At 34.9% G+C, this 21,893-nt stretch overlaps 1 protein-coding gene across 3 annotated transcripts; it reads right to left on the reverse strand.

The window, feature by feature from the left end:
* Positions 1-495: 495 nt before the first annotated feature.
* LOC132302561 (pentatricopeptide repeat-containing protein At1g22960, mitochondrial-like) lies at positions 496-20,428 on the reverse strand. 3 transcript variants are annotated; one of them, XM_059799462.1, is made up of 8 exons: positions 17,782-20,428; positions 17,490-17,673; positions 15,858-16,027; positions 15,577-15,735; positions 8,998-9,794; positions 6,305-6,767; positions 1,836-2,568; positions 496-1,543 (listed from the first exon to the last, which is right to left on the reverse strand). In XM_059799462.1, the coding sequence occupies exon 1, from the start codon at positions 20,100-20,102 to the stop codon at positions 17,907-17,909; it is 2,196 nt and encodes a 731-aa protein (XP_059655445.1). In that variant the 5' UTR covers positions 20,103-20,428; the 3' UTR covers positions 496-1,543; positions 1,836-2,568; positions 6,305-6,767; positions 8,998-9,794; positions 15,577-15,735; positions 15,858-16,027; positions 17,490-17,673; positions 17,782-17,906. The 3 variants fall into 3 exon arrangements, with proteins under 3 accessions (XP_059655445.1, XP_059655443.1, XP_059655446.1); XM_059799460.1 differs by having other exon boundaries at positions 15,577-16,027; XM_059799463.1 differs by lacking the exons at positions 496-1,543; positions 1,836-2,568; positions 6,305-6,767; ... (1 more) ...; positions 15,577-15,735; positions 15,858-16,027 and adding an exon at positions 16,034-16,299.
* Between the last annotated feature and the right edge of the window lie 1,465 nt (positions 20,429-21,893).

Here is a 21,893-nt window from a genome sequence, read left to right on the forward strand (position 1 = left end):
CATACAATCCTCTTTCAAACGATTATGTACACGTCTCAATATTTGTACATGATCACAACAAAAACACAAATAGCTTCATGTCATGAACTCGACCTCATGGTAGTGTTACTCGTGTATGGGTAGTAACATCACTCTGTGTAGTGAACATCATGATATTGAAGCTCAATTTGAGTACCTAAACTGATATTAGGTTTTCATGTTGAAAAAGATTAATGTTGCGTTTTAGAGCACCAAGTCGGTCGAGAAAATTTTGTTAAAATTTTAAAATAAATTTCTTTCAATTTCAAATCCAAATAACCAATTCGATGCTCCAAATATAACCTAAGGTTTCTTTATCCTCTTGATGCTGTGAAACAAGTGTGATGTCTTATTTTAACCTGAATTGGTCAAATATTGAGACTGTTCCATCAGTGTAAGTTGATCACAAGGGAATTGTTTTGTTTGAATTGAAATGGATTATTAATAAAAACACACTTGTGGCATATATATAAGAAATTGTTCTTGTTTTTTTATTTTTTTATTACTACCATTTCTTTCTTGTCTTTGAATTAATTTTAATGATTACTTGTTAAATATGCTGAGGGCATTGTCAATTATGTTGGGAATTAGGGTTTGAGAATGCTTTGTTAGGAGAGGACGAACAAGCAAGTCAAATTAGTTTTCATGGTATCTACAAATTACGTTGAATTGGGTTCCCCCAGAGACATAGTAAGACAATAATTCTTTGTTCTCATTTTATTTTTATTTTACCTATGATAGAGAACTTGGATTTCACCTCAATGCATCACATAGCAATATATATATATAACAAAGAGATACACACGAAACTCAACTACGTAACTTTATATGAAAGGTAGACCAGTTAATTCGCGTAGAACAGTTGGCCTGCTCTTGCATTTACCGGATCTGCTACCGTGTTAACAGAATTTTAGAGTCTTGAGTGAACATTACAAAAGAATAGTTGTTTTGTTTGCAACAAAATTCACTCCTAGGCATACAAGACATGCATTGAAGAGCTCAATAATTGTTCTGTGGGGATACAATAACAGATACTAGTTCTATTCACATTAAACTTACATATGAAATCCATAAAAGATGCCAAAAACCACCTGTTCATATGAATAAACAATGACAAAGACTAGATCTATTTACATTGAACCTTCATATTCCTAAAACATGAAAGATACAAATTAAAACCACCTGTTCTCAGGTATAACAATAACAAAGACTAGTTCTATTCACATTAAACCTTTTTTTTTTTTTTTTTCGTTTTGGCATATGATAAATGAAAGAAACTAAAGAAGGAATAAGTAGTATTTCCAAAGGAAACTTCAGTAGCTTGATCCTCTTCAGCCAAGAAGATCGAACAGCCTACTTTTGGTCTCAGTTTGCATGCAAAGGCTGCAACATTCTTTAGGGAGAGAGAGATTAGTACATACTTCACTGACTTAGCAGAAGATCATCTTCATCGTGGTTTCTCTTCTCTTTTCTTCATCAGAAATTGTTTATTCATCATCATTCCACAATGCTATTCCCTGAATTACTGTAAAACGAAATATTGCATTAGCTGTCTCAGCATCGCTTATGGTAACCAATGGGTCATTAGCCCATTGCAATAAAATATCCTCGCTTTGGGGGGGTGAGGTGTTGGAACCCCGTAGAGGGAAAATTGTGAACGTGTATGAGTACTTAGCTAACCAAAAAAAAAACATCACTTTAGGTAATTGCAAAACAAACTTTTAGCCAAATATAAGATAATTGACCATGAATATTAATTCAGCGAAATTATTGTTTATATCATCTCTTATGAGAAATTCATGACATTCCACGGTTACCTTTCTTTTCAGAATGGTTCGTAGATAAGAGTCATGAAGGTCTGTGACTTGCTGCAGTGCTCCATAATCATCAAGATCAGATACTTCTTGTATCCTCGGCATGCTTATGCGTCCGGATGTGAAAGTCAGCAGTTTGGGGCATCCGTGCAGCCTAACTTCTTTAACAACAGAAACTGAAAAGCATAATTTTCCCGACAAAATTACAAGAGATTGGGCAGATTTTCAAGGTGCAGCAACTCTAACTGAGGGAATCTAATTTCCTCCATTGCACTTATTTCTCCTTGTTCTTGAGGTCTAATTACTATTTCTTTTATAACATTACAACTCCTAATGTCTAACACTAGCGGAATTGTTGTTCCCCACTGTAGTAGCTACTTTTGGAGCTACCTTCTCGTCAACAAGATACGGCTTCCTGAAGAAGGCATCTCATTTTGAAGCTCTGTGCAATCCTCTCAGAAGAGGTGACTATCTAAATATGCATGGGGGTCATTTTGAGTCCCAACGACAAAGGAAGTGGCTAAAGACTTCTTGCCATTGAGAATGAGAATAAATATCTCAGACGTTTGCAAGATTTCAGAGTTCTTCAACAACCTCAAACCTCAGTAGCAGGGTACAGACATCTAGGTCAGTGCAGCTGTCCACCACCAGGACTCCTACATTGCTAAAAAGGCTTGCAGGGTTATTAAAACCATGCCCAATATCTTCCAAGATGCTTTGAGAGTGCCAATTCTTCCTGCAGAGACCATTCACTATGTCAATCATGTTACTATGATCCAATGGAAAGTAGCAGATAAACAATTCCATGCAATCCAGCTAAACATTTGCCATGGACTTTGCATTTCGAAGTGGAAAATTTTGTAATGAAATAGTGATTTAAGTTACCAAGCACAAAAATTCTACATGGCAAATCACCACCTGATTTGTTGCAAATGAGTACATTTAGCCACGAATTATCTTTTAGGCAAGTAAATTGTAATTCATCACGATTTCTTATTTCTCGAGATGGACAAGTGTTATGTTTGGCAATGCAACAATTGACAATGGCAAGAAATTTAAGTTGAAAAGGTGACTTGAGAATAATTTGTAAGTTGGAACCTTGAAAGTAGCTGAACTTTGACTGTGTGTAATTAAGGGATGCCATCTTTTCTTAATCTTGCCAAAACTGTTCAGCAGAGAAAGGTAAGGCAAGATTGATTTTGGTGAATGATCAATCTCTTTCTCATTGACATCTGCATATTATACGTGAATAGACTATTGTGCTTACCCACCTACGGTGATTTATACATAAAGCGTAGCATTGAAGGATATACACTATACAATCAAATACAAAAATCGTTGGGATGTTATATGAATTTGTAACAGATATGTCGTGTAGGGGGTTTGTTATTGAGAACTCTAAAACCGGAAGGGAGTTTGAGAATTCTTATGGTAGGAATCATAATCAAAATATAATCCTGATAATGTCATTTTGTGGATGTATTTGTGTTCAAGTCGTCTATTTGGGATGGGTTTTGGATTGAAAAGTTGGTTGACTGGGATAATTTTTGTCAGTGCATAGTACTTGTTTCGTAAAAGGCCATCGAGGGACCCCAGACCTGGAGGATCTGGCTATTATAACAGTTGACAGATAGATGGACAGAATGAAACATAATTAGAAAATTTCCCATTGTGATGTTAAGAGTTATTTTGGTAGCTGAATTATTCTGTGCTAAATTTGATAAGAGGTGTTTAAAGGGGGAAAAAAAGTAACTAAAATTTTTTTAAAAGCATCTTGGGAATCCATGTTTTCCAAGACATTAGGAATTTTCATTTTATTTTGTTAACAACTATTTACTCCAGAAGCTTAAGCTGTTAGAGAGGGTGTAACTTTAATATTTATATCCTTCAACACGCCCCCTCACGCCTGGCCTTCTTTTTGGTCCAACACGTGTTTTTTCAATTTTAATTTTAAGGGTGACGGTGAGGTTTGAAGTTGAACTCAAGACTATTTGCCCTGATATCATTTTAACCACCATCTACTCTAAAAGCTTAAGCTATTAGAGAGGGTGTAACTTTAATATTTATTTCCTTCAACATATTTCTCAATAGGATTTGTTATGAGCTTAGATAGTTGGGTGGCATTTCTAAGCCTATCCCCACCCATTATGTAAAGCCTCATTAGTCCTACATTGAGTTTGGTGTGGTACAACGATCCATCAGGCGAGGTTGCCTGAATGGGTAATTGAAAGTTGAAACTAACATATATCAACTACAAATTTATGATTAATATTTTGAATACCTGCAAAAGGAGGGTTGCAATTGGCTTACAAATTTGTGAGCTTGGATAAGTAGGAGAGATTTGCATTCCAAACGTACTGATGATTAGATCCTCTACCCAAATGCATCTTGAGAATATTTGAGTAAATGCAAGGGCATTTCATTAGGTGAAGCATTATGTCAGCATATGGATATTTAGAGAAATGGGGAAGGGGCAATTGTTTTAGCGTCCAAGTGCAAAATTTGTTCAGGGTTTCAGTGAGCGCAGATAAAGTTAATTCAAGATAGTAAGTTCAGATTAGGGACTTAGGACATCCGGTGTAGGCATCAATTTTGGCATCTCGTGTCAGTAATGCTAGCAAATGGTCATGGTGTGGAGCTAGTTAAATGGTGGACTCCACAGAAAAAATGTTAGCTGGTGTGTTACCTGTGGCGAGCCTTGTTGCTATTGTGTGTCGGTCCCACTTCAGTTTTCTCTCTTTCTCTCTCTTTCAAAATCGTGAATCCTATACATTAATAGCAATATCTTCCATTACCATACCAGCAAAAACAGATACTTATATTTAGAAAGAGCCACATCAGCCAAATGGGCTGACGTGGCTCTCAATAAAAGTTCACATTGCCAGCCAAATTAGATGTATTTTACCGGATGCCCTTAGAACATATGAATATTGACAGGTAAAGGGATGGAAATGGCAACTCTATGATTAGAATGGGGATTAATATAGCATGCCTATAAGAAATTAAGTTGGTAGGGGAAAAAGTTAGGAAATGTACAAAAGATAAACTTTATTCACAGAGTAATTTAAAGATGATTCTAATCACCAAATTAAAGCATGATGGGTTAATTGCAGTACTTCTGGCATTTTGTGTATAATTGTATACCTCAAAATTGAAAACTAAATTATATTAAACAGCTATTAAACCAGTCATACTTGTTTAATAGAAAGTTGGGTATTAAAAAACAACATAGTCATAAGATGAGCCTGGTGAAATACAAATGTTGAGATGGTTGTCTGGTAAGATAATAGAAAAAAATGAAGTGAAACGGTTGAAGTAACACTACCCGGAGATAAATTGTGAGAAAATTGATTAAGATGGTTTAACCATTTACGGAGAAGACCAGAAGGGCGATGCAGTCTATAGTGATAGTAATGTTAGGAGAAGGAGGAGACCAAAAGAGATAGTATGGAAAGACCTGACAACATGTAGTTTGACTATTCTTATGGTCATGATAGAGTAGTATGGTGAAACAAAATTCAGGTAATTAATTCCAGGTAGTTGGGAAAAGGTTTTATTGAGAAGTAGAATTTAACTGAGTGTCTAACATATGTAATTGCTCATTTACTATTACATATGCATGCAGGTACTATTAGATGTGTTCTTTTGGTTCTTAGGCTCCCTTGCGTTTGGATTCAGTATGGAGTCTTGTGTGTAAGTACTTGTCTAAGTTATACATCAAGTTGATCTATTGCGTGTGTGAGTTATCACTACTGCATATACAAGTTGTATGTTCTAGTGGTTGTTTATGACCAGAGGTTTTCTTTTTTGACATTGCTAGGCCAAAAAAACAGTTGTTGAAAAGGTAGTAAACCCTTTTTATCAAGAGCATTGAATAAATCTGGAGAACACAGTGAATATCTTATATTATCTATTACTATCATATATAATATTTACATGTTATTAAAATATTTTTTTATCATTACTTTTTTTTATTCCCTCTATTTTGTCACTTTCTTTTTCTGCTCTTTTAAAGAGTCAAATACCTAATTTTTACTCCCTTTTTTATATATATTTTTTTTCTTCTTAGACTTCCTTTTTTTTTTTTTCTTTTTTTTTTCTTTTTTTTTTTTTTTTTTTTTTTTTTTTACTAATCATTGTTTGCTAACCACTCTTGACATTAATTTTTTTTTTTTTAACAAAAATTGCATCCTTAATGGATCGGGTTATCAGATTGGATATCCATTATCGAATTGACTGATCGGCTAGAACTCAGATCGAATTCAGTACGTTTGCCAGCCTAATCCTTGATCAGGTAAAAGAAGACACTATTTTGTGTTGAACTTTTAAGGTTTTTGTAAACTTGAATTTAAATGAAGCAACACTAATTGTTTGCGGAGCATGAAAAACTTAATTTGTAGCAACAATTGTCCCACCTCTTAATACCTAGCTTCCATTAATCTCTTTTGTTCAGAGTTATAGGGCATACATACCTTATTTTTGAAGAGGTCTTGCCCTTTGGAAATGTCCTCTTTTTTTCTTCTTCTTGTTTTTTGGATGACTTTTCAAGTCTCGTAGTCTTTAATTGAGGGAAAGTGAGGACCCCATCACTGGCCGCTTCTTCTTTTTTACAGTTCATCAAGTTAGGTAGTTGCTGTAGCCACATTTCTTGTAATCGAGGGAGTATGATTGTTGCAGACCCCTTTTTTTGGTAACAAACATTTCAATTGCAGATATAACTGAATCACACCGCTGAAGTATTTCCAGATTCTGTAACCTTGGGAGCACATATGATGGAATCAAGTTCTCCAGTTTGTGACAATGAACCATTTCCACGTGCTTTAGGTGCTGAAAGGTGTCTTCTGCTTCCAGGAATACAAATAATTGGTTCTCCCATATTGCTGCAATCTTTTCCAATTTTCCAATTGTCAATTCCTCCGAGGCAGGGAACACCACCTGCAAAATTTGATGCATTACATTTTCTTAATTAATGATCATGTATTATTATATATAAATGCACTTTTTCCTTCCAAGACCTTCCAAACCCACTTCATCCTAAGAAATTTGAACACATCAATTCCAAAACATTCTTTAGAATAAGATAAAATTTCAGTATTTCTGGGAAAACTATAGCACAACTGATTTTTGCTGGACATTTAAAGGTCACTATTCTTATTCAAGCAGTTAATATGAACTATAATATAATCTAGAACTTGCAGCATGTTCTTATGGCCTCTCTACTTAAACTTAGTTTGAGTGAATAGCATAAAAGTATTAAACTTCTGAAGCCACCTTCTCTTATATGTTTATAATGGAATTCCTGCCTTGCTTATAACATGAACTGAGTCTTGTACTATCTGTTTTCACTCTCTCTATAATATAATGTATTTCCGCAATTGATGCAGAATTCAACCCTCTTTACCTGCATTTGCGCAGTGTCAGATTCTAACAATGTATTCACTTTCTTGCTATATATCATGGCTTATCTCTTGATGTGCTCTTAGACTCTTGCATTCTTCTTCTTCTTTTTTTTTTTCCTTGAACGAGCTTATTAATGATTATTATTATTATTATTTTATTTAACTTTTACTTTTCCTGCGTCTATTTAGCATCCTTGTCTTTATGACAATTAGCATTTCGAAACATTTCATGGCTTTGTTACCAAGCCTTGTTAACAATGCTAATGGAGTCTTTGGCTCAATGTTCCTCAATACCTTGTTAGGCACCTATATATTGAGGAATTTTTTAATAATTGTGGCTCCAACTTAATAGAGTGTTGGCAATTGCTTTGCTGAATCTTAAGAGAGATCAGGCGACTAATGGCCTGGGACAGGCTTTTTCTTTCTCCTCTTTTTTAAGAATGTCTAACGAGATCTGGATATTGTTAGAAAGAATAGATGCAAAGGTTAAAATTTTCATAATACCCACTCTCAAGTAAGTAGATGGATGTGAATTAAGGTGCTAATTCCAATACTAATAGAGAGTATTGTGTATTACTATTTATTAGCATACATATTACATAATTATGTAAAGTTCGTAGTAATGAATTAGGAGGCTTTTGTTTTTTGGATACGTTGTAAAAACTTTACAGTATTACAGCCAATAAGCATGTTTACGTGATTGATTGTTATCAACTTGATAACAATGGAGTTATGTGGGATGTGCGGTTTAGGCAGCCCTTTCAGGATTGGGAAATGGAGGAAGCTTGTGTTTTTTTGGATACGTTGTATAGACAGAAGGATGTTGGCAGAGGGTGTGATGATATTTTGTGGGTTCCTTTAGCTCATGGTTGGTATGGTGTCCGCTCTATGTTCATCTGTTTGTCCAATTTCGTTGGTCCTGAGTTCCCTTGGAAGTCTGTCTGGTGCTCTAAAGCTCCTCTTCGAATCGCATTCTTCGTTTGGACTGCTACATTGGGGAAGATTTTGACATTGGACAATTTGAGAAAGAGAGGCAACATTATTGTTAATTGGTGTTGTTTATGTAAAGCTGATAGTGAATCCGTGGACCACATTCTTTTGCATTGTCCTGTGGCGTTTGATTGTTGGAGTTTTATTTTTAGCATGTTTGGTGTTTTTTGGGTAATGCCTAAGCACTCCTCTCAATTGATTAACGCTTGTTCCACATTGTGTGTGGTGGTGCTTGTGGCGTGAGAGGAATAACAGATCCTTTGAAGGAAAAGAATCGTCTTTAGCTACTTTAAAAATTCATATTCTTCGTTCTCTGTTCTCTTTTGTAAGAGGAAGTGCATGCTCCTCAATTGATGATTTTTTGATCTCTTAGATTCCATTGGTCCTTGGACCTTTTTTTTATTGTATTAAGGACACGTTCCCCTTTTGAACGTTTTTCTAATATATTTTTACTTATAAAAAAAAAAAAAAAAAAAAAAAAAAAAAATGAATGTAGGAGGCTTTTTCTTCTCTTTTCTTTGAAGGTACTAGGTCTTTTCATAACTGTAATAGGGATCGAGGACTTACCTTCTGATTCAAGTAAAAAGCTCATAGAGGATACACTGTTTTGAGATGAATTTTTTTAGGTTCTGGAAACTTCCAAGCAATTTATGTGAAGCTTTGTGGAGCATGAGACGCCTAATTTGGAGCATCAATTGCCCCATCTACCTCTTAATAACTAGCTTCCATTTTTTTTTTTTTTTTTTTTTTTTTGTTCGAAGTTAGGGCCTACATACCTCTATCTGATAAGGCCTTGTACTTTGGGAATATCCTCCTCCACAGTATCTTCGTCTCTGGATTCAAAACGGCAGCAGAAACTATTCAAATTTGACGAGGCTTGTACTTTGGGAGTGTCTTCATCTGTTGTTTCTTCTTCTTCTTCTTTTTTGGATACACAACTGTAGCAGAAATGTTTAAGATTTGCCAACATTTCAAGTCTCATAGTCTTCCATTTAGAGAACAAAGGATCTCATCATTGACTGCTTCTGCTTCTTCTTCTCCTTGTCTCTTGCAACCATCTATCTCTTCCATCTTCTGACAGTGGCATACTTTAAACATCGGAGTTGAACAAGATTTCTTGCTATGGACGGCAGGATTATCGGGATTATATTTCTCAAACTATCACAACTAAAAAGTTTGAGAACTCTGAGCTTTAAATACGAATGTAGTCTGTCTGAATGTTTCTCTTTATTCAACCCTGTCTGCATCAGTTTAGGTAGTTCCTGTAGCCACATTTCTCATAGTCGAGGGAGTATGATTGTTGCTTCTGCTGGTGCAGATCCTTTTTCAGTGGTAAGCACTTCAACTGCAGATACAACTGAAGAACACCACTTAACGCTCAGTATTTCCAGATTCTGCAACCCTGGGAGCACAATATAGATGGAATCACGTTTTCTAGTTTGTGACAATTCTGCACCTCCATCTGCCTGAGACACTGAAAGGAATGTTCTTGGAGGAGTAATTGGTTGATCCATATCACGGTAATTCTTTCCAAGTTTATAATTTCCAATTCCTCCAAGGCAGGGAATGCAACCTGCAAAATTTGATACATTAAATTTGACAATATAAGAACTGGGGTTACATATACATGTATTCTTCACCAACTGGAAAACGTTCTTTACATCAATTCTAGAACATTCTTTACAAAGGAGATAAAATTTCAGTATTATTCAACCAAAAAAACTATAGGAACTCCTAGGAAACAGTCTAATGGCAAGGCTCTCACCTCACATCTTGGAGGTTGAAAGTTCCAATCTCCTCCGGGCCACCCCTAGGAAAATTTCTGGTAATTGTCTGGTGAATGAGGAATAGGGGATTGCATGTGCCCAGTGTTAGACTATGGGATTCTCTAAGAGGCCCAACACCACTATTGTCAAAATAAAAATAAAAGCATCTATAGCACAAAGTTAGTTCGGAAATGCACTGTCCTAACTAACAGTGAGTTATTTCTTCACCATTTTTTTCCCAGTTATTTCTTCACCATTTCAAAACCCCTAGCCTCAGAAAGTCACATCCACCAATGAATTATTTCTTCAATCCACTGTCCTGTCCTCACTTTCTACATACGAAGACATTGCACCATCGTGACAGTCACAGTCGTCTTCTGATCAATGCTTGGACATCTCAATACAAACAAGACATAATGTCTGGTAGATTTAATAAAATTGAAAATATTTTCGAACACCTTTAAATTTTGATCAGTTAAGTTTTGACTTTTATATTACATCATAAAGTCCTTTTATAATTTATATTGGAATAAGAACAAAATTGCATTTGCTTTTGGATTAAAATCTTAGACTTGATCCTTTTAACAACAGGACTACCCATTCCAATTGTTTTATGCATTATTTTCCCTTTATATATATATTAAGTATCTGCTGTATTTATATATGCATTGCAGTACCTCTTTCACTAAAAACATTGAAGATGTAAATTATCGGTAAGCACCTAGTTAAAACAATGAAGAATGAAATATATAAGAATATGGCCCTACTCTAAGAGTAGGCACTTGGGATAACTTCTAAATCAATCACTTCACAATAGGTATCAAAAAGAAGAATATCCAAATTGAGATTATAATCAATCACTGGTCTACCTTTGTCCCACGGGCTTTGGGTCCTAACTCCAAAGTTCTAGGTCAAGGTTTGGAGACTGATAGAGAGAAGAAAAGAGATTATAATCAATCAATCCTCACTAACTAAACAAATATTATCCCAGCTAACTTGGCAATAAAATAAATAAGAGTAAGGATGGAGAGCTTACTGCAGTACAAAGAGATCACAGTTGTGTCTCCACACACTACCGTAACGTATCAAGAAACTATGGAACTTATTAAAGATCTTACAAGTAATACAACTAGGACAACACTTATGATCTGAATAATCCAACGCATAAATTTCTATATAAATGTGGATTTTTGCGCTTGAAAATAAAGAGAATTTGCATGATAAGCTTCTCAAAGACAAAAGATTATGTCTCAATAAAAAAATCAGCTTTTTTATGGATGAAAAAAAATAATAATAACAGGTACAATATCAAGCCTTGAACAGCATTTGCATCACATAATGTTGAATATAACACAAAAGTTAAAAAAAGTATTCATGCAATTTATGATGGAAACTGAGTTGGTACTTAAATACCATCAGGAATCTAAAAGCAGCTTCACTACAACTGAAAAAAAGTAGTCCTGCAAATTATTTCTCAGTTCAAACAAAAATTTTCTACGACCCCCAAGCTTTTCATGTTTATCTTTCACCACCTCCTATCTGTGACGACCTTTGTGAGCGGGTGTGATGAGGGCGGGTGTGGGACACTTTATTAACACACAAATTCATCAACCCAGACCACCTTCAGTTATTTAAAGTCACATTTGCTAGACTACTATCCATGCCAACTAAAACTGCTTAACTGTGGGATTAATGTATCATCCAAAAGGAGATAGAAGGATTACAATTCTTGGCTTGTCATCGTGCAGCCACCACCATTTCTTTTTGGTGGGGTTAGTTTTAAAAGATACAAACACGGATTAGAGCAAGCTGAGAGGAATTTTTGTCAACAAAAAAAAAATGGTATCCATGAATAGGCTAGTATTACATTATAGAAGAAGATTTTGAATTACGATTGATCACACAGAAAGAAACTATGCAACACGACAAAGCCCCATGCTGGTAGACTACAGGGCATCATGATCCCACATCGCCTGGGAAAGGTGAAGTATTATATGCAAGGTTCAACACCATTCTATGACACAACGCGTTTTAAAGCCGTGATAGCCATGAACCCATTAGAACTCCAAAGTTAAGCGCGCTTACTCTGGAGTAGTACCAAGATGGGTGACTTGGTCCGGGGGAGCCAAAAGCTTACAATATTGTGTCTGGATAGGGTGAAGGTTATTACAAATGGTATCAGAGTCGAAACCCAGCCGGAATTGTGGCCAACGAGGACATTGGGCCCCATGGGGAGTGATTGGGGCGGGTGTGGTGTGGGCAGGTGCGAGACACTGGACGAGCTACCACACTGGCAGGCTACAGGGTGTTATAATCCCACATCGCCTGGAGAAGGTAAAGTGTTATACGTAAGGTTCAACACCCTTCTATGACATAACGCATTTTAAAGCCGTGATGGCCATAAACCGACCAAAACTCGAAAGTTAAGCACGCTTACTCTGGAGTAATACTAGAATGGGTGACCTCTTGTGAAGTCTCTGGTCTAGGGGAGCCAAAAGCGGACAATATTGTGTCTGGGTAGGGTAAGGGTTGTTAAACCAGCAGTTCTATTGACTCAATTTATCATAATCGAACTGAAACCTTAGCGAAAATTAGTTTTTTCAAGCTAAAAGAACCAATCATACATAGTTAAAGAACCCTTCATATCACTTAGGTTTTGGCAAGTTGAGCATTTACCACAAAGATAACTAACGTTTTTTGAGTCCTTTATATAATTACACAAAAGAAAAATTTCTTCAAGAGATATGAAATGCAAACCAGTTATATACTTCAAGTTCAACAAAATGGCTACAACTACATAAAGCTAGTGTGAGTATTTCAGATACAACAATCTTCCCAACAATATTATGAGCTCTTTACGCAAATTGGAATTATAAAGCTATATATGTGTGTATAAAGGTTTATAAGAAATCAAGAACATATGAATAGAAGGAGGAATAGACAAAGAAGAAGTACATGGAATCCTTCACAAGATAAAGACAATCACAAGAACAAAACATAGCATAAAGAAAACAAAACCACCAAAGAACAAGAAAATATTATACTGACATGCTAACATAATAAATTTCCAGGTAGTCAAGTTATAAGATATTACTTTAGCAATAAAAGCATTTCCCCTGAGAGAGAATGAAGAGCAAAATTAAGATTGAATTGTATTTTAAAAATGTGAAACCCCCTAGTGAAGAGGCAAATTGTCTTAATTTCAATTTCATCTAAGGAGGTTCTTTAATTGTACGAAGATCAGCCTCAAAAATTTAAACACCCCTCTCCTCCCCCTCCCTCAACCCCCCCCCCCCCCCCAAAAAAAAAAAAAAGGAGAGCGAGAGAAAGAAATTAATGTTATGATTCCATTTACCAAACTGAACTCACTCTACCTTTTGGGGAAACACAAAAAAACAGATTAAAGAAGATAAATAGAACATAACTAGGATCCAATAATATATGGCAAAAGATAAATGAGTTGCAATAGAGAGAAATGACCTGAAAATGAATAAATCAATCAAATAAGTTTCTAAGTCTGATTTACTGGGGAAGGGAAAACATACCTCTATATTAGGTTGCCAAGAGGCCCATGAAGATGGGGACAAAGAAAACAAAAATTGGAGTCATACAACCACAATTTTAACTCTATGTAATTTCAACATTCCATAAATTCAACATCTCCTTTTTCCTTTATTTTCATGGCAACCAAATAAAGAAAAAAGAGAACCTTTGAGAAATTAAAGGTTTTTTTTATTAGTTTCATCTCCATCATCTACGAAGCCTTGTACCTTCGCCAACAAGTTTGGAACATAGTATATGTTACCCAAGAAGACACAAGAAGGCTTGGTGAATTAAAGGTATATTCCTATCAACGCGTTCTTGATAGTCATCATTTTGTCAATTGGCACGTGCATGAGTACCTACATCTAATGACTTGTATGAAGACTGCCTTCTCCAGAATGGCAGGCCTCTATTTCAGCTGAGTCTTGCATCAAGGAACTCCAGATAATATTCTAGAGAGCCCGTGAACAGTTTTTGTTTGAAGCAACCATAAGGTCAAATGGATGATTCAATAAAAGAAGATCAAGAAAAAAATGAACAGAGGTTACAGCTGCCATAGCACAGTGGTTAGGTGTGGTGACATGACATCTAAGGGAGGGATGGAGTAAACAGTTTGAACATTACTGTTGATCAAATGAAAACTGGAAGAGAGAGAGAGAGAGAACTCCGGGTTTGCTTCCCACTTAGCCACCCGCAGAAAATAGGAGTGAAATTGGTGTCACTCTAAAATTGTGAAAGTTGTTGAATTGCAATTATAAGCGGTATCATGAGACCATTTCCTTCCATTCTTTAAGCAAGGAAGAAAGCTCAAGATAGGGGCTATAAACTAACATATATATCAACCATTCTTAAAGCAAGACAAATGGGAGGGCTAGCTTACTTGGTCAGAAGCAATTTTAATAGTAAAGCACCTAATGTACATATCAACCACCCAAAATGGAAAAAGAAAGAAGACAGCCCATTAATTTTATAACAGGAAAAATCAAGTAATAAAGGGCAGTAAATAATTTGTGTACAGGCAACGATTGCAATTATCTAAAAATATATATATATATAAAATAGAATAAAAAACCTACAAGTAATACAGATATTACACTTGACCAATATATTGGTACTTCACTCTTTTTTTTTTCTTTTTTTTTTTTTAATTTTTTTTCCGAAAGATGGTTGGTACTTCACTCTTTCACAAAATATTACCATTAACTGTTCTTGTTGTTGTCATTGTCATAGTCAGTGCTCAATAACAATATTAATAATTTTATTTTTATTTTTATTGTCTTGTGCTTATCAGTGCAGTTATTGTTGTTAAGGTAAAATGTCTGGTGCTACAAAATTAAGGTTTTCGGGTTTCCCTGCAGATCTGGGGAAGTTCCAGCCTTTCCCAAATAGTGGGACCAGTTACATGAATCCTGTTTTTTTTCATTCTACTCTATCTAAAACCACAACCTCATTCAAACCACATATTATCATATCTTTCCTTACTAACTCCATTCATGTTAATTTTGCACTTCCCTTTCCCTAGCATTACTCACAATGTGGATGGGCAAGGTAAAAGCATAGTCGTATAAAAAAATAAAAAATTAAAAAGATAAGTAAAACTGCAGTCAATTGAATAAATCTTGTTTTAATTACAAAAGATGCATGGAGAGATTTTTCTTGTTAAGATGAAATATGATTTACTGCACGTGTACTCACTTTAGCAGTCATATTTTATATGCTGTGGCATTAGATACCATGCTGCCACAGGATGACTGTATTAAATGTTATTTACAACTAAAAGGATCTTCCCTAGCGTATCAGTTGATTTTGAACACATTGCAATATCAGGCCTTGATGTGCGTTTGAGGGAAGGGGGAAAAATGCATCAAATATTTATACCTGGATTACAAAGAATATTCATTACAACTGGTACATCAAAAAGAAAAAATCAACCCACTCCCCAACAAAAAATAAAAGGTAAAACAAAAACTAATGAACAAATACATACAATGTTGTCAAATGGTTATTTGAAACAACTTAATCCAGTCATGAACTTCATTTGTTTACCTGTCATTGAATTTTTCCAGTGCATAGAAAACGAAGCCAACCAGTCAAATAGTCAATGACACCAAAGGATTGTTTTCCATCTCTCTTAGTTGTGCCCATCAGTAAATAGAACACAAAGGCTTCCCAACCTCTTGAACAACCAAATTCACATAACTGCATCTTCATATTATAAAATAAAAAAAATAATAAAAAAAAAGAGAAGAAACAAAAAGCGGGAATATCAGAACTAAGAGAAAACCAAAATGTAATATTTGATCAAATTAAAGAGTACGTATTCTTACCTGCTGACTCATCCAAGTGAATCTACCAACCAGTCTCCGGAGTAACTTAGTAGTGAAACGAAACCAATTTCTCGGAAAACAGATATTCCACTGTCTTACAGATCATTTGAGAAACCCAGAACACCATCAAAGGCTTTATGAAGCCTTTGCTTCAGCAGATTCTTCACCACCTAGAATTATGTATTTAAGGTACTGGACTACATGCAATTTATATTCTTTGGAAGTGCAATGTGTGTACAAGAATCAGGCTGAATTCCTCTATCTAGCATTTGCTTATACAATCTCAAAACCTCATGCCAATAACCCAAGTCGCAGTTCTCATTAATTAATATAGTGTAGGTAAAATATCTATAAGCCTGATCCATTCTTCGCAATTTGCATAGACCATTCATTAGCGCATTGCAGGTGATCACGTTTGGCAAGACACCCTTCTGATGCGTTTCTGAGAAATATCAGCATGCCCATTAATTAATACTGTGTGCATCACAACTGACGGGGATAAAAGTTTGATCAGCATCTCATAGAATAACTCTCTGGCTTTTCTAACATACCCAGTTTCCAAGTGAGCATAAATGATGCTAGTATATGTCAAATGATCAGCCTCACACACCCACAGCGACCCCCCCCCCCCCCCCCCCCCAATATATATATATATAGTATGATTCAATTTACCAAACCATTATTGTTGTTGCCGTTAAAGTAATTACTCATCACCAATATTTAATGTTGTTGACGTTCTTGTCATTATTGTTAGTTTGTTTTGGTCTTCCCTTCCCTAGCATTGCCTTAGATGAGGCCGAGCTTTTTTTCTTGTTAATATCAAATATAATTTTCGACATGCACGCACTTCAGTAGCATTGCCAGTTATTGTTGTTGTCGTGAAAGGAATTACTCATAACCAATAATAATAATTTTATTTTTTATTGTTATTGACATTGTTCCTATCTTGTTGTTATTATTGTTATCATGGTAAAATATCCGGTGCCATAAAATGAAGGTTTTTAGGCTCCAGTAACAGATATGGGGAAGCTCCAAACAAATAATAATAATAAAAAATAAAATGTACTCATATATGGCAGGCAAGGTGCAATTCAACTAAAAAAAAAAAAAAAACCCTTCTCCACTCTACTCAAAGTGGGATATATAATTTTTATTTTTCCATTATGCTTGATTTAAGGCAATAGCCTCAGTCAACCCGACATGTTATCATATTTTTCTTTACTAACTCAACAAGTGTAAATTTTGGTCTTCTCTTGCCCTAGCATTGCCTTCAATGAGGACAAGCTTTTTTTCTTGTTTATATCAAATATAATGTTCAACATGTACACACTTCAGTAGTCATGTTTTATACTCGGGCTTTTAAATTTGCTTAACAAAGAAAAGGATCTTCTCTAGCCAAACAGATGATTTTGAATAAATCGCAATGTTTGGAATTGTCATGGGTTTGTGGGAAGGGGAAAATGCATCAATACTTATACCTGGAATACAAAGAATATTCCTTACAACTGATACATCAAGAAGAAAAAATCACCCACCCCCACTTCCCGTCAAAGAATAATGAACATGTGCATACAATGTTGTCAAATATTTATTTGAAACAACTCAATACAGTCATGAACTTCATCTGTATACCTGTCATTGAATCCTTGTAGTGTATAGAAAACGAAGCCAAGGATAGAAAACAAAGCCAACCAGTGAATAGACAAGGAAGCCAAGGACTGTTCTCCATCTCTTTTAGTTGCACCCATCAATGAATAGAACACAAAGTAGTTATTGGCTTCTCAACCCTTGAGCAACCAAATTCACATATCTGCGTCTTCATATAATAAAAAGTAGAAGAAGAAACAACATGCGTAATGCATCAAAACCAACAGAAAACCAAGATGTTCTATTTCAATCAAATAAAAAAAGTAATAGTTCTTACCTGCTGGCTTGTCCAAGGGAATCTACCAGCCAGTCTCTGAAGCAACTTGGTAGTTGAATGAGATTAATTTCTCAGAGAACATTTATTCACTCTCTTACAGATCATTTGAGAAACTTAGAACACCATTAAAGGCTCTGTGACGTCTTTGCTTTGGCAGATTCTTCACCACCTAGAATTATGTATTCAAGGTACTGGACTACATGCAATTTATAGTCTTTTCCGAGTTGCTTTAGAAGTGCACTGTGTGTACAAGAATCAGGCTGAATTCCTCTATCAATCATTTCCCTATACAATCTCAAAGCCTCCTGCCAATAACCCAAGTCACAGTTCTCATTTATTAATATAGTGTAGGTATATTTATTTGGGGATATTCCTTTACTTCCCATCTCAGCAAAATATCTATAAGCCCGATCCATTCTTCTCAATTTGCATAGACCATTAATCAGCACATTGTAGGTGATCACGTTTGGCAAGACACCTTTCTCCTGCATTTCTGAGAAATACATAAATGCCAGTTCAAGCTTCCCTTTACGGGCATGCCCATGAATCAATACTGTGTACGTCACAACTGATGGGGATAAGCCTTTGCTCAACATCTCATAGAATAACTCTCTGGCTTTTCTTAGATTCCCCATTTCCAAGTGAGCATGAATGATGCTAGTATATGTCACACGATCAGGAACAAGACCATCACGAACCATCCTTTGCAACAACTCACATGCTTCTTCCAAATTGCACAACTTAGAAAGCCCGTCTACAAAAACATTATAGGTGATTAAATCGGGAGGGAACCCCTTTGCAAACATTTCTTCCTGCAGATTAAAAACACTGGATCTATCACCAAGCTTCACTTCACCCACTATTCTAGTTGTGTATGCAAAGTGGTCTGGCTCCAATCCTTTATGCAACATCTCATTGAAGAATTGCTTAGCCATTGGTAAATTCCCTGACTTGCAAGAACCATTCACTAGAATAGTAAAAGTAAAAACATCAGGAAGAATCCCCTGATTGACCATTTCATCTTTGAGTTTACTAGCATCCTCCAAATCCCCCAGTCTGCAAAGGCCATCTATAATAGTATTATAGGTGATCACGGTGGGAACGAGATTCCTACACCTTAACTCATATAGCAAAGGAAAAGCCTCCCTTATGTTCCCCAATCGACAGTACCCATAAATCAAAGTATTATAGGAAATTATATCAGGTACCAAATTCTTATCAAACATTTCAGAAAAACGTTGTCTAGCATCTATCATTCTTCCCCACTTGCAAAGTCCATACATATATGTATTATAAGTAGACACAGTAGGAGAAGCTCCTTTAACCACCATCTCGTCCCAAATCCCCAAAGCCTCAACAAGCATCCCCTTGTCACAGTACCCATGCAGCAGAGGGTTATACGTGAATGCCGAAACTTTCAATCCCAAATGTAACATCTCTCTGATCAATCCCCTAGCTTGATCGAATTCCCCTTTCTTTGACAACCCATTAATCAACACATTATAGGTAACATCATTTGGAGCACACCCTCTCCTCTGCATCTCAAGCAGAAGGTCTAGCGCTTGTTGCACTTTACCTTCCTTGCAAAATGAATCCAGTAATGTATTATAGGTAACAATGGTGGGCTTAATCCCAATCTCACCCATCATCCTATACACTTCCCTTGTTTTATTCACCAAGTCCTTATCTCTAAGTATCCTAAGAATTCTATTGCAATTCTTTACATCTGGGAATAACCCATTTCTTACCATCTGATCAAAAAGTCTCAAACATTGTTCAAGCATTGATTTTTTAAAGTACACCCATAACAAAAGATCCAGTAACTTAATGGAAACACCTGAGTCCACAAACCCATCAATCAAAACATCCACAATTCCATTCAAATTCAAACTAATTGCCCTCTCCATCACCGAATAAGCCGGTCGCATCAAATTACTTTGAACCAGAATATCAAGAATTGTACAGAAAGCAAATTCCGAGTGCTTAAACTCCTGTTGACCTTCAGCCCATCTGAAGAACCGAAGCGCTATTCTTGGGCGCATCCGAATCAAATTGAGAACTCGTATGAACAATCCTGGGTCCAGAATTAGAGCTCGAAAGTCTTCCGAGACTACCCAGTGAGTGTTGGCAAAAGCCCAGGGTTTTTCGTCAAAGATTTTGAATATTTTCTTCTGAAAATGGGTCTCCGAGTGTGTTGCTGTTTTTGTGGTGGTGTTTTGAAATTCACAAAGAGAAGATGAGAATATTAGGCGTACCTTGAGAGAGACGAAGTTTCTACCAGTGCTGGCAATGGATTTTGAAGCTCTCACACAGAGGGTCATTGAGTGATGGTACAGTATGAGCCACACATGTGCGAGGTAGTGAAGCTATTGCCGCTAATACAGAGGGTTTTGTGTTTTGAGCGCCTTCACAAATAAGCAGACACTACTGGCGGCGTTCTATGGTTGGTTTGATCGCTCGCCATGGATCCGTTTGCGTGAGAAGACCGGAGATTAAAGAGAGACTAATGGGTGCGACTTGACCGGGGACCCGGAACCTATGCACTTTGGATCCTGTACCATCCACTACACCCTAACTCCCAATCCAACTCCCCCGTGATTTTGATCCGAATTCGATCACCGTCTGTGTCTGGCTTCCGAATTAGAATGCCGTGTTCGACTCTCTCCTCCCCCTTCTCTTTTATTAAAAATAAAATCCAAATATACAGTAAATTTTATTTACATTTATATATATATATATATATATATATGCAAGACTCCAACTTTGGACTTTCTCGTTTAAAAATGAAATCTTACTCTATCTACATTAGTGCCCACTGAAAATTTTCACTTTTTATTAGTTTTATCGTTAATTAAGGTCCTGTTTGATAAAGTTAAGGTTTTCATTTTTTGCTATGATTTCATTTACGTGAAAATGGCAAGTTTTGAAAAGTTGTAGTGTCATTTCTGTCCAAACTAAAACACTTTTGCTAATGTACATCTGTTAAATTTTTTTTAAAATAAAATATATTTGGTAAATTTATTTTTTATTTAAAACGGACTCTTTTATTTACTATTGAGTATAATTGAAAAATAATAAAATAATATTTTAATTACTATTTAAGTATAATTAGAAAATAATAAAATTGACTCTTTTATTTACTATTAGAGTATATTTGAAAATAATAATAAAAAATTTTATTTAATATTCAAGTATTATGAAAAATAATAAAATAATTTTTTATTTACTATTCAAGTATAATTAAAAAAATAAAGAATTGACTCTTTTATTTACCATTAGAGTATAACTAAAAATAATAAAAATATATTTTATTTACTATTCAAGTATAATTGAAAAATAATAAAATAATAATATTGACTCTTCTATATACTATTAGAGTATAATTGAAAATTAATAATATAAGAGTAATATTTTATTTACTATTCAAGTACAATTGAAAAATAATAAAATAATAAAATTGACTCTTTTATTTACTATTGAAGTATAACTAAAAATAATAAAATAATATTTTATTAACTATTCAAGTATAACTGAAAATTAATAAAATTGACTCTTTTATTTACTATTAGATTATAATTGAAAAAATAATGAAAATAATAAAATAATAAATAAAGGTGAAAAGTAATTTTGAAGTTGCGGAAATTGTGAAGAAAATGACAACTAGTTTTCAAAAATTTTGAAACGTGAAAAGTCAAAATAGAGTTACCAAACGGATTTTGTTGTCATTTAAAAAAAAAAATGAAAACCACAACTGAAAATCAAAAGGGAAAATATTACCAAACATTTCTTTTGGTCATTCTCTCTCACTTTATTTATTTATTTTTTTAATTTTTTTAACAGAAACTACAAGATTTAACAAATTATGATATATGTCACACGTAAAATAAATTACAAACTCATACATGGATTTGTTGGATTCAATATTATTTTAAATTTATAATTAATGAATCACAATCGAATTATATGTATTTCATATCCTATTAGACTTTGACATTTCCATAATTAATACTTTTGTAATATATTTATATAAAAAATGCAACATTTATCTAACAAATTACATTAAGTTGTAAAATCATAAGTCACAACTCAGATGTAAAAAAATTGAAACTAAG

Source organism: Cornus florida, unplaced genomic scaffold (genome assembly GCF_030987335.1).
Source record: "Cornus florida cultivar Cherokee Brave unplaced genomic scaffold, ASM3098733v1 CherokeeBrave_3.0.0_Hap2_Chr04, whole genome shotgun sequence".
NCBI classification, from domain to species: Eukaryota; Viridiplantae; Streptophyta; class Magnoliopsida; order Cornales; family Cornaceae; genus Cornus; species Cornus florida.

Excerpts from the sequence above, each read along its gene's own strand:
- LOC132302561 (XM_059799462.1), bottom strand. The coding sequence starts at position 20,102 with ATGACCCTCTGTGTGAGAGCTTCAAAATCCATTGCCAGCACTGGTAGA.